This window comes from Tachyglossus aculeatus, chromosome 20, assembly GCF_015852505.1.
Source record: "Tachyglossus aculeatus isolate mTacAcu1 chromosome 20, mTacAcu1.pri, whole genome shotgun sequence".
Taxonomy (NCBI): Eukaryota; Metazoa; Chordata; class Mammalia; order Monotremata; family Tachyglossidae; genus Tachyglossus; species Tachyglossus aculeatus.
The window spans coordinates 32721838-32735740 of NC_052085.1; the positions used below are offsets into that span (position 1 = coordinate 32721838).

The 13903-nt window shown below is 53.0% G+C and overlaps 1 protein-coding gene across 2 annotated transcripts in view; it reads right to left on the reverse strand.

Annotated features, from left to right (window-relative positions):
• Positions 1–13903, reverse strand: part of RAB6A (RAB6A, member RAS oncogene family) — a 52695-nt gene that overhangs the window by 7792 nt on the left and 31000 nt on the right. The window contains exons 2-6 of one of the 2 annotated variants that reach the window (XM_038761699.1): positions 9434–9492; positions 7518–7571; positions 5710–5815; positions 3211–3322; positions 1940–2033 (exon numbers count right to left, since the gene is read on the reverse strand). In XM_038761699.1, coding sequence (XP_038617627.1) covers positions 1940–2033; positions 3211–3322; positions 5710–5815; positions 7518–7571; positions 9434–9492 — 425 coding nt within the window. Of the gene's footprint in view, positions 1–1939; positions 2034–3210; positions 3323–5709; positions 5816–5881; positions 5988–7517; positions 7572–9433; positions 9493–13903 lie in introns of both variants that reach the window. The other variant, XM_038761698.1, reaches the window with a different exon arrangement.

Below are 13903 nucleotides of genomic sequence, written 5' to 3' on the forward strand. Positions count from 1 at the left end.
ACTTGTACTTCCCAAGTGCTTAGTACAGTGCTCTGCACACAGTAAGCGCTCAGTAAATACGATTGAATGAATGAATGAACGAAAGAGCCCGGGCCTTGGGGTCAGAGAACCTGAGTACTAAACCCCGCTTAGCCACTCTTTTTTTTAATGGCATTTATTAAGCACTTACTATGTGCAAAGCACTGTTCTAAGCGCTGGGGAGGATACAAGGTGACCAGGTTGTCCCACGGGGGGCTCACAGTCTTCATCCCCATTTTACAGATGAGGAAACTGAGGCACAGAGAAGTTAAGTGACTTGCCCAAAGTCACACAGCTGACAGTTGGCGGAGCCGGCATTTGAACCCATGACCCCGTACTCCAAAGCCCGTGCTCGTCTGCTGTGTGACGCTGGGCAAATCACTTATCATCTCTGGGCCTCAGGTACCTCATCTGTACAATGGGGATTAAAACTGTGAGCCCCATGTGGGACGTGGGCTTTGTCCAATCTGATTAGCTTCTATAATCATAGTAATAATAATACTCGAGGTATTTGTTAAGTGCTTACTATGTGTCAGGCACTGTACTGAGCGCTTGGCTAGATACAAGGTTTTTAAGTTGGACACAGTCCCTGTCCCACAGGGGGCTCCCAGTCTTTGTAAACATTTTACAGGTAATGGAACTGAGGACCAGAGAAGTGAAGTGACTTGCTCAAGGTCTCACGCACCAGACATGTGGCAGAGCTGGGATTAGAACCCATGATCTTCTGACTTCAAGGCCTGGGCTATATACACGATGCCATGCTGCTTGCATCTACCCCAGCGCTTAGTACAGTGCCTCAACAAATACCATAAAAAAAGGAGGTGGAGTGCTATTAGATGCACATCGATTAAGTTAGCTTCGTTTTGAGCCCAGCTCTCAGTAGTCAAGGCAAGCCTTGGCGTTACGACTGCCTACTAAATTCATTCATTCAACCGTATTTATTGAGTGCTTACTGTGTGCAGAGCGTTATGATGCATTAACTAACCCCCTTTCACTTGAGTGATCTGCCTAACTAGGAAACTGGGCAATGCAGAAAGCCTATTTGTTATTTTTTACTGGCTGGAATCCTTTATTATCCATTATGGGTGCCACTTAAAAAAAAAAAATCCAATTTAGGCTGACTTTGATTCTAACTGCTAGGTGACAGGAACGGCCTAGCTGACGGGCGATCTTTGGGGCCCAGACAACAGACTACTCTCTCTGAAAAACAGAAGGATCTCAAGAGCAACACTGCACGCCTCTCCCGGGAAGAGGGCAGAATACAAGAACGTAGAAAGCACCGAAGAATTTCACATTTACAAGGTGAACACGTGCCGAGGCTGCTGCCGTCAGGGTATCAAATACGTGAAAACAGCTCGAGTGGCAAGAGACTGGCTGACGAGAATCCCTGGTTTACGGGCCCTCCCTGCGTAGATGCTGAACCCCGCCGGCCACCATGGGGTCAAGTGGCCCCTACCTGTAGCCTCATGGTAGCCCAAATGTCTGGCTGAGAGGCTCTTCTCTAGAAATTGAAGATGCGGCTAATGATGTGCCCGGACAGCCTCCTGCCCCCGTCAGGCTCCCCGTTTTGGTTAAGGTTGCTTCCTTCTCAAGTGAAAACCAGTCGTCGTCTTGTCTCGAGTTCCAACAAGACCCCCGGGTCTGCCCGACAGACCTGGTCCCAAAAGCCTGCAGGGAGCTCAGCCTCGTTCCCGTGAAAACAAACCAAGGGTGGCCGAAACGGGCAAACGGATCCCAGGGGTGGGCCCAGCTTGGGCTAGATGCAAACTGGGTGAAACGTTACCTTTGGCAAAGATACCGCCAACACATCTGGAAGATGATCATAATTATCTTGCCCCAGGAGGCTTGGAATTCCTGGAATCTGGGCTCAGTTTACCACGTCTGAATCCCTAGCCCAGAAGACCAAGTCCCCAGCACTTACCTGCTTTACATTGTATCCTGCTTTTGCGCTAGTCTCAATAAACATAACGTTCAGCTCTTTGGCTTTCCTCTCTCCCTCTTCAATAGACACTTGCCTGTGGAATGTCCGGAATAAGAGAGACCGGTGAGTTTTTCTGGGGTGGAGCATCGTAAAATTTTCATTCCAGGTGCCCACCTTGATCGATAAATATTAAGCTTCCCTTCCATCTCCAGAGGTACAGAATGAGGCCTTCAGTGTCGTCACCTTCCCCCCAGAGGTTGGGGAAGCTGGGTGATGGGACGTGACCTATTAGCGAGGGAGGCCTCGCCTGCCCAACCTCGAAGAGCAGCAGAGGTCAACCAGCCGGGATCCCGGAGATCACGACAGCAGAAATCAGTTTATAAAGAACAACGTCCGCGGACGTGGCCATCAAAGCCATTTGGGCTCCCCATACGATTCCGGTCACAGGAGACCTCCCGGTGGGTCAGCCAAAGACTTGCTTGGGCCCGAAGCCTTGGGCGGCTCACGACTTCTTTGAGGTCAATCCCTGAAGGCCGGCTCTGCAAAGCAGAACGTGCTGGGGACCCCGCACGGGAAACGGTTCTTACTCCGGAGGTGGGCCAAGAACCCGTCTCCAGATTGGGGAGCAGAAGCTATCCCCGTAGGCCTCTCGACTGTCCACCTTGGGCGCTTAGTCCAGTCAGGAGCCCTAGAGGGGTGAGCCCAGCTTCTTTCTGCCCATTTTTACAAGGACTTCTAGTTCAATCAAGCACCCTCACTGATTTGGAATGAGACCCTGCACTGTGCTAAGGAAGGAGCCCTGGGTGATTTGGACAGGGAACTTGCAATGTGCTAAGGAAGGAGAAAGAGACACACGGGGAGACGGAGAGGGACCGTCCATCTCAGTGAATGACCCATTTGTTAATCGATCCTGGACAATAAGGATCACTTACAGACTCCTGCCTTAGGAGGGACGGAGTCCTTAAGGACAAATCATTCTCCAAAATCCAAATCTCTTGTCCAAGCATTTTTCCGGTAGCCTTCTAGGCCATGTAAAGGGAAAGGAATTATTCTGATCACTTCCTCGGCGGTCCCCGGAACCAGTACAAATATCCCTCGAGTTGAGCGGGCTTCAGGATTCGCGCTGGTCACCATTCCCTCCTTTGAAAACCATTCCTACTCTGAGCCCTCAACCTCTCGATTCCACTTCCACGGGAAACTTTCCCCAGTAAACGGAATGGAAGATTGCTCGAGGGAAATGTGCCTGGTCCCAGCAGAAAGCTCCCCCGTACCTCTTATCAGCAAGATCTGTTTTATTTCCCACTAGCATAATGATGACGTCGCTTCCCCGTTCCGTCCTGACGTCATCGATCCACTTTGTAGTCTGCTGGAACGAGTTGACGTCTACGGCGGAGGGACAAACAAGAAGTGCGTTACCACCCACCCCGGTGAGGACGCCCTCTCCTCTTTCCCCTCCCCATTCCCAGACCTCCCCACTGGGGCTGGGCACATCAGGAACGAGACTAATGTGCCAGCAATACACAGCTCCACTGTATCTGCGCACGGCCCCCGGAGACCGGACCCACCAAAAAGAGGAAAGGTGAAAGACGTGGGGCGACCTGAAGCCCGCCTGCGGGCAGAGGAACAGTGGGGAGCAGGGGCAGTGCTGCCGGCGGGCCGACATTTAGTAGCAGCACCCGGGCGGGGAACGGCGGGTGCAGCAGATAGCGTGGGCTTGCATTGCCTCCGTGCCTCTGGCCCCCTTCCAGGTCCCCAACAGCACGGAGAAAAGCAGGTCAAAAGGGATGTGAGCGCGGCTGGGCCCAGCTAGCCCAGGGAACGCGGGGTGCATCCCAGCGGCTTCGAACCCCACGCCGTGGGCCTCGCTTAAGCCAATTGTGGTCCCTTCGGCTTGAGGTGAGCAGGCTCCGGGCCTCGTCTGGCGGCAAAGCCCAGGTTTCTCGTGGACACAAACGTTCCAGAGGACCAGGTTCCAAAAAGGAGAGTCGCTCACAAAAGTCATTTCCCGCGCTCACTTATTTTAGCGTCAAGGGAAACACAAAGAGTTTAAGCTGCCAAATGAGCTCTGGTGGTCGAACGGTACAACGATGAAGGTGGGACATCTTGGAGGAAGAGTTGTAATGGAGACAGTAGCACAGAACACGAAGGAGAAAATACTCTAGCAAACGTCCTCACCTGCCTTCATTTTGCTGCTACGAATCTCGCTACAGGACTTAGGAATCTCAGATTTTGGGGGTCCTGAGGCTCAGGAATACATTCAAATCTAATGTGAGTACAAAAATCCCATCCAGGAAACCGGGAAGAGATTTGTACGGCGAGCCCGCTCACTTAGCATGCTCTCCGGCGAGTCATGTGAGCAGAGAGGGTTTTGCCCTCTTCCCGTTTTTCAGGAGGTCTACTTGGAAATAAATGCCCAATCCCCCTCACATGTTCATTTCCCTTGAGAGGCTCGACAAGGAGCCGGCTCTCCTGGCCTGGCCTGACCCTCCTACACCTGTGGGGCCCGAGGCCCCGCCGTTCACTCACTCTGGGTCCCCAAGGGGGTGGGGGAAGAGCAGGAAGGCTTTAGCTTCCAAACTTCATATTTTCTTAGTAAGAAATGGAAAAGCAGTTTGTTAGCAGTACATGTTTTAGTCATGGAGCCGAAGTACCCTCTGATGGATACCAGCGACAAACAAAAAAGCGTGCTGGGGCACTTTCTCTAGTCCGGGAGGCTGAAGTGGAGAGAAGCCAGGGGACGGCAGCTCTCAAAGGGGCTCAGGAAAGCCCTGTGAGGGAGGGGGGATGGAGAACATAACAAGAGCAGTGTCCAGCCAGGCGACCCCGCAAGATCTGCCTCGCAATCCGGTCCCGGTTAATGGAGACGGTGTGGGGCGGCTGGTCCCGGGACAGACCTCGTCTCAGGTAACAGTGACCGAGTGGGGCTGACGGTCTCATTAACAGCAACCTCGAGAGTGGAGTAGCATTAGTATTTATTGAGCACCTCCATGGGGCGGTGCATTCTCCCAGGCACTTGGGAACTACAGAACAAAGAAGTGACTCATTCCCTACTCAGAAGAAGCGTGCGCGGGGAAGCCCCTGCTCTCCAGTACCCATCCTGTTAATCTCAGCCCTGGAATTCAAAATGGGGTCAGGAGTGTGCAAAAAGGGCTTCGGATTGTCCAGGCAGCCATCCCCCAGCCACGGTCTGTGGCTTCAGCTTGGCTGTCGAGGAAATCCGGGCTGCAGTTTGCAAACACCCGATCCCACTGACCACTTCTGAGGACGGAGGGAGGTGGGGAAAGGAGACAGATACTTCTTGCTGAGAGCTGAGACCCCTGGTAAGGAAACCGAGGCTGGCTGGAAGCCCGGGAGGCCAGATTGTCTGCATCATCTACATGCAGCGGGCACCAGGTCCCACGGGGTCTGGACAGTAAGAGATCTGACCGTAGTTGGCTCTTGGGAAACCTGGGATCAGGTTCCAGGGGAGGGAGGCAGGACTTCCCAAAAGGATCGGCACGGAGGTTAAAGTGTCATTGTTATGAAAGAAACTCTAGGTGTGGAGGGATCAACGGAGGGGCAGGGGAGCAGGGAGGAAGGGGGTGGTGGTCAAAAGGATCCAGCGCAGAATCGTGCAGCGGATCGGACCCGGCTCGCCCTTATCGAGCCTCGCTCTAGCGCAGAAAAATGCACGGCACATGCCAGAATGAAAAACAGCGCCCGACAGACAAGAGCATGCAGCTAAGCTACAGGATGGAGAGTATTAGAAATGCAGGATTCCCCCCACTCACTTGTGATATCATAAACAACAACGGCAACAGTGGAGTCACGAATGTAGCTAGGGATCAAGCTCCTGAACCGCTCTTGACCTGCTGTGTCCCACAATTGCAACCGAACCTAACGACAAAACCAGTCGAACAAGCAAGAAAAACAAGAAAGGTCAACCCGGTGCAAAATACCTACTTGTGATATCGTAAACTACTACGGCTGCAGCGGAATCACGGATGTAACTGGGAATGAGGCTACGGAAACGTTCCTGACCCGCAGTATCCCACAGCTGCAGCCTGATCTGTGGGATGGGAGAAAATAAATACCAAAAAAAAAAAAAAAAGAGAGGAAAAAAAGCCAAACTAAAACTAAAATGAAAAAGAGGTGATGCCTGAGAGGAAAAGGAACACGTGCATGATGGCTGGGAGCAGTAGCCAGCTGCCCCTACAGCACTGCCTGACCTCTCCTTCCTCGTGTGGCTGCCACCGGGAGATGGAGATGGAAGAGAAGGGGGAGAGGGGCCCACGACAGAACCCCAAGCTCCCCCGGGACCGCTTTCTTCTTCTCCTGCCAGGCCTGTCTGGGGAACTAAGACGAACCCCCAGACTCTACTAGAGCGGGGGAATCGAGCAAAACAGTGGCAGTTGGCTGTCAGCGGGGGACTAAGCTGGTGGGAGGAGTGGCCCGGATCTCCAAGGGTCACTTCTGCATCCCTTCTACTCAGCTTGAGGAGGCCGGACCCCAGCGAAGGACACGGAAGACCCTCTGGGACAGCGCTGCCTGGACACCTACCCAGGCTGGCCTCCCTCTGTTAAGAGGTGAATGAGCCATTTTCCCACCCTCAGGCTAAATAAACCAAATCGAACCCCAAATAAATGCTGGTGTCAAGTCAAAAGCTCTTTTCTACTTAAGCCTGTCTCCAAGCTAAAAAAAAATTCAAGACTCTCCCAGGCACTCTACAGAGAATTAAACCCCCAACCCTTCAGAGCTTCGGATCCAGCCGATGACCCACAATGACGAGAGAAAGTGCTCGATGTGAGTCAGGTTTCCCCGGCGAGGGTGAGCTACCGAGGGAGCCTGAAATTATGGCCATCAATGAGGTTTCCTTCGCCGCAGTTGTCCTCCATCTCCGAGGGGAAATGAGAATTCGTGCAGGGCTCAGGGTGCCGGCCCCCACAAACGGAGAGAAGTCATCAACAGGGGTCTGACCCAGGAGTCCCAACTTGGGGAGCGTGGGGGTGAGAAGGGGGCAGGAATTTGAGAAGGGCTGGGAGGGGCTGGAAAGTCACCCCTTGGGGCCTCCTGAGCCCTGCCTGGAAACTCTCGGCTCTTTTGGGGCCCTGCAATAAGCCAGCCTGGGAATCTAGCTCCCAGAGCCGTTGGGGCCATCCCACCCCCCATGGACGGCTGGACCCTTGGAGGCAGGGCACGGTGATCTGTGGCTTCGCAGGACTTGTACCACCGGGCCTAGTGGGGTAGAGGGGCCTTTGCATCCCCTTCTGCGCTCCCTCTCTCTGGGCAACCCTCTGCCCTCCGCCCACCTCTGGCCCACGCTGGTGCCCCTCTGGTCCCAAGTGGCAAGGATGCTGCCAGCCGTCCCCTCGGCGGGGGCCGTTTTTAGGCCACACACGCCCTTTCCTCCTCTCCCCACCGGCTCCCATGTCCCGAACCCCACAGGGCGGAAGAACGGAGCAACTGCACAGACAGCCAAACCTCCAGGACAGCTGAGTGGGCTGAGGTCTCTAGGCCGTAACGCATTCGGACTAGGTTTGGAATCAGCACGGTCTACCCGGGGAGACTGCAGAAAACGGCACACAGAAGCATTACTCACTGTTCGATCCTCCAAGTACATTGTTTTTGATAAAAAGTCAATGCCAATTGTCGCCTGTTAAAAAAAAATAAGAAAGAGCATTGATTTTTAATGTGAGCAAACTGATAATGAAAAGATTATGGCCAGTAACTTTTTAGCTCCAAGAGGAAATGCAGAGAGCAGGGAGAAGAAATAACCAAAGACGGTGTGAGCGGCAGCAGCGGCAAAGGGCAGAGAAAGGACCTCGGCCCAAAGGGTAAACAGCCCGTCACCTTCTCCTTCTGGGACCCAGCTCAGTAAGAGATCCGGCAGCAGGGCTGGAGAGGTGGGAGGAAGGGGCGCAGACAGAGAGAGAGGGAGCAGCTGATGGTGGGATGGCACGGGAGGAGGACAGATGGACTGAGGGCCTATTTCCTTATAGATCCAAGCTCTCTTGGGGTGCGTTTTAGCTCCGAGTGGTGCTCACTCATGTACCCACACACTTCATTTGTGCCCCTGCTGTTGCCGTTGCTGCTGAAAAGGGGGAAAGGCCCCCAGATGCAGTCCACACAGCTGCAGACACAAGCACTGCTCCTCAACCGCACTGCCTGAACACTTCCTGTGCGCAGGACACCGGGACCGTGTCGGGACAGCTCCTGTCTCACATTCAAACTTAAACTGCTGCCAGGTGACCTACGGAGGGCCAAATCCCTACAGCGGTCGGCGGGTCTCCTGCTGACTTGTGTCCCTGGGTACCTGCCGGGCCCCTGCATCCACCGAACGGAGGCCAGCCCTGAAAGCCTGGCCCGTCATTCTTATCTCTTTCCATTTCTCTGATTTCGCCAAGATCCAGTAAGGCCATGGGCTGGGCAGCCACAACCAACTCCGGTGACCGCACCCAGAGCCGGAGGCACAGGGGAAGGAAGAGGAGAGCCGCTGGCGAGCCGCATTCCCGAGTCCCCCGGGTGGGCCGCTTCCTGCTGAAGGAACAGCACTCCGAAAGAGCCGGGTAAGAAGGAGCATAGCATCCCTGCAGTTCTTCGGGAAGGGAAGGCTGGTGACCCCATAATCCTAGGAGCACCCTGATACTCCACCTGCTCAACAGTACCCTGGCTGACCAGAAAACCAAATCGGGGTTCTTAGTGAGAAGGGGGCAGCCAGCCAGGAGCGGGGGCCCCTCTGGGGGGGCTGGAACTCGGGACCGGAGGTGCCGTAGGTCTCCCCTGGAACCAGCACTTCCTGCGTTATCTTCTCCACCTCCCAAATCTTAGCATTCCCATGGGGCTGGGGAGAGGCGGGCCTTTAGGAAAGGACACACGGGAGCTCCTAGGAAATCCTGCACCGCACTGCATGGTCTTGAGGTCACTTTCCTCTCTTCACAGTCTGGTTAATGAAAGGATTTTTTAAAAATGTACTTATAAGCGCTTACTATGTGACAGGCACTGTACTAAATGTTGGGGTAGATCAAGCAGTCAACCAACAGATCCTATTATTTATTGAGCACTTACTGTGATGGAGTTGGACACAGTCCCTGTCCCACATGGGGCTTACGGTATTCACCCCCATTTTACAGATGAGGAAACGGAGGCAGAGAGAAAGGGGAGTGATTTGCACAGGACCCCTCCGCCCCGCGCAGAGCCTGGGGGAAGGATCCGGCGCCACAAGCCGTGTACCGCTGGGCTCAGAGAGGACACGGAGGGGTGGCTCGCGGGCCGTTCGGGATGTCCTGGGGGCACCCGGTGCAGGGGGACTGAGCTGGCTTAGCCTTGTCCCCAACTTTAGGGGAAGACCAACCCCCAAACCACTGCGATGGTCAAAAAGGAGGAAGAGGCAGGAGGAGGAGGTGGTAGAAGGAGACAAAATGGGGCTGAGGACTGAGGATCTGGCACCTGAACAGCTCCAACTTCAGCCACCGCTGTGACACACAGACCCACAGAGCACAAAGAAAGGCACTTTACCTGATAGGTATTGTCGAAGCTGTCATACATGAATCTGGTGATCAAGGATGTCTTCCCAACTGAAAGGAAAAAGAAGAAGAAAGGCTCACTCATCGATTCAAAGCTCTAGACACACCTGGCACCTGAATGATGACGCTACAGTTGGTTCCCACCGACCTCGCCGCAGGAACGGGGAAGGCAAAAGAGTGCGGGCAGGGGGAGAGATGGCTTTGACAGCCAACATGGTCCAGGTTCCATTTCAATCCTCCAGCCAGAAGGTTGATTGATTGATTGATTGATGGAGGGGGGTGACACCCTGATCCCATTTCAGACTCTAGTGAGGCAATCGATCAATCAATCGTGTTTATCGAGTGTTTACTGGCAAGCATTGGGAAGGCAAGCTTCCTTTGCTACTCCTGCATAGCATTCATTCATTCAATCGTATTTATTGAGCACTTACTGTGTGCAGAGCACTGTACTAAGCGCTTGGGAAGTACAAGTCGGCAACATACAGAGGCGGTCCCTACCCAACAATGGGCTCACAGTCTAGGTCAGAGGTGAGGACCTGGGCAAGAGATCGGCGGTGAGACGGACTAGATCGAGGTACAGTGAGAAGGTTGGCATTAGAGAGGTGAAGGGTGTGGGCTGGGTTGTAGTAGGAGAGTAGCGAGGTGAGGTAAGAAGGGGCAAAGAAGAAGGGGCACACCCATGGTGTGGAGTTTCTGTTTGACGTGGAGGTGGATGGGCAACCAACAGAGTTTCTTGAGGGGTGGGGAAACATGGCCTGGCATCTGGCCAGCAGAGATGTAGGGCGAGACAGGGCGGGGACACCCTGGACAGGCGGCACCCCAGGACCCGGACTCATCCATCGTTCCCAACGGAAACTCCATCACGAGAATTTCACACAACTGTACGGTATTTATGGACCAAACCAGGGCGCTCCAGAAGGCTCGGTCACACCATTCCAGAATTCACAACAGGACTCTTCAAGGGCTGTAGATCGGCATTCCCGGGGAATCCTTACACAAAGATGGCCAAACATGTTACCATAAAGTCTTAGCGTGGAGCACACGCTACTCAAGAATTCCTTTAAATCAAGTTTTACTCCACACTTCTAAGAAACTCTGGGAGCCACTGTCTCGTGAACCGAAGTCTATGCAGTAACTTCCACATAATGAGTGACAAACACCAGGCCACAGACTGCACTTTTCGGGGAATCCTTTGATGAAGCATTCGAGGAAGCGGCATTCACCAGAATAATCGCTTTGCCTGCTGCCAGAACAGGGAGGCTTACTGTGAAGGACCGGGTCTCTACACACCGCGGAAATGAAAATCTCCTACACAACCGCCTTTCGTGGTGGGTTTCACTGGTATTTAATGAGCCCCTCCTGACCGCAACAGAACAGAACAATGCTCCCGGTGTCTGGGAGAGTAGAACAGGCGCAAGACAGCCGGTCCCGGCGCCCTGGTGGGCTTAATTTGCAGTAAGTCTCCTTCAGTTTCCAGGCCAAACCATCTGGACGAAGGGACTGTTCTTCTTTCACAAGACTGAACGGTTGCTTTCAGTTGGGGTCAAAGTCTTTTACTCCAATCTGACTCCCTTTTGAGTAGTAACGGTTTCGACGACATCATTAGTCAAAGCCCACATTTTAAACATTTTGCTTGAAATGTGGAGAAACAGCGTGCCTAATGGATAGAGCACCGGCCTGAGAGTCAGAGCACCTGAGTTCTAATCCCGGCTCTGCTACTTTGTCTCCTGTGTGGCCTTGGGTGAATCGCTTCACTTCTCTGGGGCTCAGTTACCTCATCTGTCAAATGGGGATTAGGACTGTGAGCCCCATGTGGGACACGGACTGTGTCCAACCTGAATAGCTTGTATCTACCCCAGGTTTTAGTACAGCACCTGGCACATTGTAAGCAAATTAACAAATACCACAGAAGTGTGGGGTGGGGTGGGGGTGGGGGGCCATTTCTAGCAATCTTTCCTGTGAACAAAAATAATGCTATTTTCCAATTTATTCCATCAAAATGTACTGAAGACCCCAAGATTAACCTAGGTGGGAGTGCCAGGGAAACTGGGGGGTTCCTGTTCTCTCAAAGTGCAAAGTGTTCAAAATTTAGGTTCCATCTAGCCCACGGGAACAGAGTTGGAAAGCACATTTCATGCCTCCTTTGTTTTTTCCTTGCCCTAAAAACTATCTTCTCCTTCTCCTCCTCCGCCTCCCAGCTGCCTCCCTCCCTCCCCAGCCCTCGGCAGGAACTGGATGCAGCAGCAAAGGCGGCTCAGCCTCGACTCGCTCCCCTCAGCCAGATGGGCGGCTCTTCCCAGAATCAATCAATCAATCAATCAATCGTATTTACTGAGCGCTTACTGTGTGCAGAGCACTGTACTAAGCGCTTGGGAAGTACAAGCTGGCAACATATAGAGACGGTCCCTGGGCCTTTCAGGGGAATGACCTGGAGCCAGAAGCCCGGCCCAATAGCCCTGTTCCTCTTCACTCCCGCCGGAGAGACTGAGGCACGGGAGGCTCACGTCCTGGGGTTCAGTTTAGAGGAACAAGTTGGTGGAGGCGGTGGCGGCGGCATTGTGGTCGAACCCTCGGCTTGGGGACAGACAAGCCAACCCGCCCGATACACCACGGCTCCCAGCACTGTTAACGCACGCTCTCCGGCCCAGCAGCTGCCACGAAATGCAGTTTCCGAGGCTTTCCCCCCAAGTTCTGGTCTGACTTCTGGGACCTCTAAAGATGGCATCTCCCCAAACCCTCCATCTCTTAGGCCCCTGGCCCCCCAGACTATTTGAATATGACTGGAGTGGCTTTCCTGCCCGCACTAGTGGAAGTGGAGGTGAGGGAGGAAAATGTCTAATCCTCAGAAAATAGTTTGCTTCTCTTAGGACCGTGCTGGGCAGTCTGCCAGGGGTGTGTACTGGAGGATACGGTCTGCACTAACGTGCCACAGACGATTCTGACTGGTAAATCAGAATTCCATCCCACAAGCCCAGATTACTTTCTAAGCTTCAACCATCAGCTCCGCCAATTGTCAGCTGTGTGACTTTGGGCAAGTCACTTCACTTCTCTGGGCCTCAGTTCCTTCATCTGTAAAATGGGGATGAAGACTGTGAGCCCCCCTTGTGGGACAACCTGATCACCTTGTAACCTCCCCAGCGCTTAGAACAGTGCTTTGCACATAGTAAGCGCTTAATAAATGCCATTATTATTATTATTATTATTATCAGCCCCTATCCCAGCTCCTTTGTTTTACAGGATGCATTCTGTGGAGTTTTCGTTAGAACTTTAAATGTCTCAGGCCTGATCTCAAACCTCTGGAACAGGGAATGAGGAATTCGGCTCATCAAAAGTTGTTACTCAATTAATCCTTTATTTCATATTTAAAGAGACTCCTCTTCCTGCCCTAAAGGGGGCCGAGTCGGCAGCCCTCCTTTGCTCAATGATGCTCTTCCCTTCAATGCTGTAATCCTTCAATTACCCTGGCTTCAATCGTAACAATTGAAAATAAAAAAACAAACAAACTGAATTTTTAGCAGCCAAAGGGAAACCCGAACTCATTTTCATAAGTGGCAAAATGTATGTGGTTCCCAAGTGAAGCCTCCAAAATATGCCAGGCACCCACCTTCCGTAGCGAGGGCCTAGTCCTTCTGACAGATCCACAGGGACCTGCCTAGGCCCAGCTGGCCCTGAAACCTGGTGGGAGTGAGAGGGGGCTCGGGTCAGTCCAGCGGGTGGGTGGCTGGCGAGTGGGTGGGCGGCAGGCGGTTGACCAGCCAGCCCCCCGGGCCCCGCTTCAACCCTTAAGAAGCCACAGCCTTGGGCAAAAACTCTATGTCAAGGACACCCCTGAACTTAACTGGAGGGATCCCCACCACTACGACCTGGGCACTTCTCAATCAGTCGTATTTATTGAGCGCTTACTGTGTGCACGGCACCGCACTAAGCGCTTGGGAAGTACAAGTTGGCAACATAGAGAGACAGTCCCTACCCAACAGTGGGCTCACAGTCTAGAAGGGGGAGACAGAGAACAAAACCAAACATACTAACAAAATAAAATAAATAGGATAGATATGTACAAGTAAAATAAATAGAGTAGTAAATATGTACAAACATATATACAGGTGCTATGGGGAAGGGAAGGAGGTAAGATGGGGGGATGGAGAGAGGGACGAGGGGGAGAGGAAGGAAGGGGCTGAGTGAGGGAAGGCCTCCTGGAGGAGGTGAGCTCTCAGTAGGGCCTTGAAGGGAGGAAGAGAGCTAGCTTGGCGGATGGGCAAGCTAGGTGAGCACTTGGGGCTTCACCACCTTCCATTGCCCAAATCTTCCATACCGTTATTTAAACCCTAACTCAGGCACACGTTCCCCTCTTCCCCTTTCCTTTTATCTTTATATTTATTTCAGTGCCTGTCTCTCCCACCAGAAGGTAAACTCCTTGGGGGCTGGGACGATGTATACTAATACTATTGTACTCTCTCAAGCA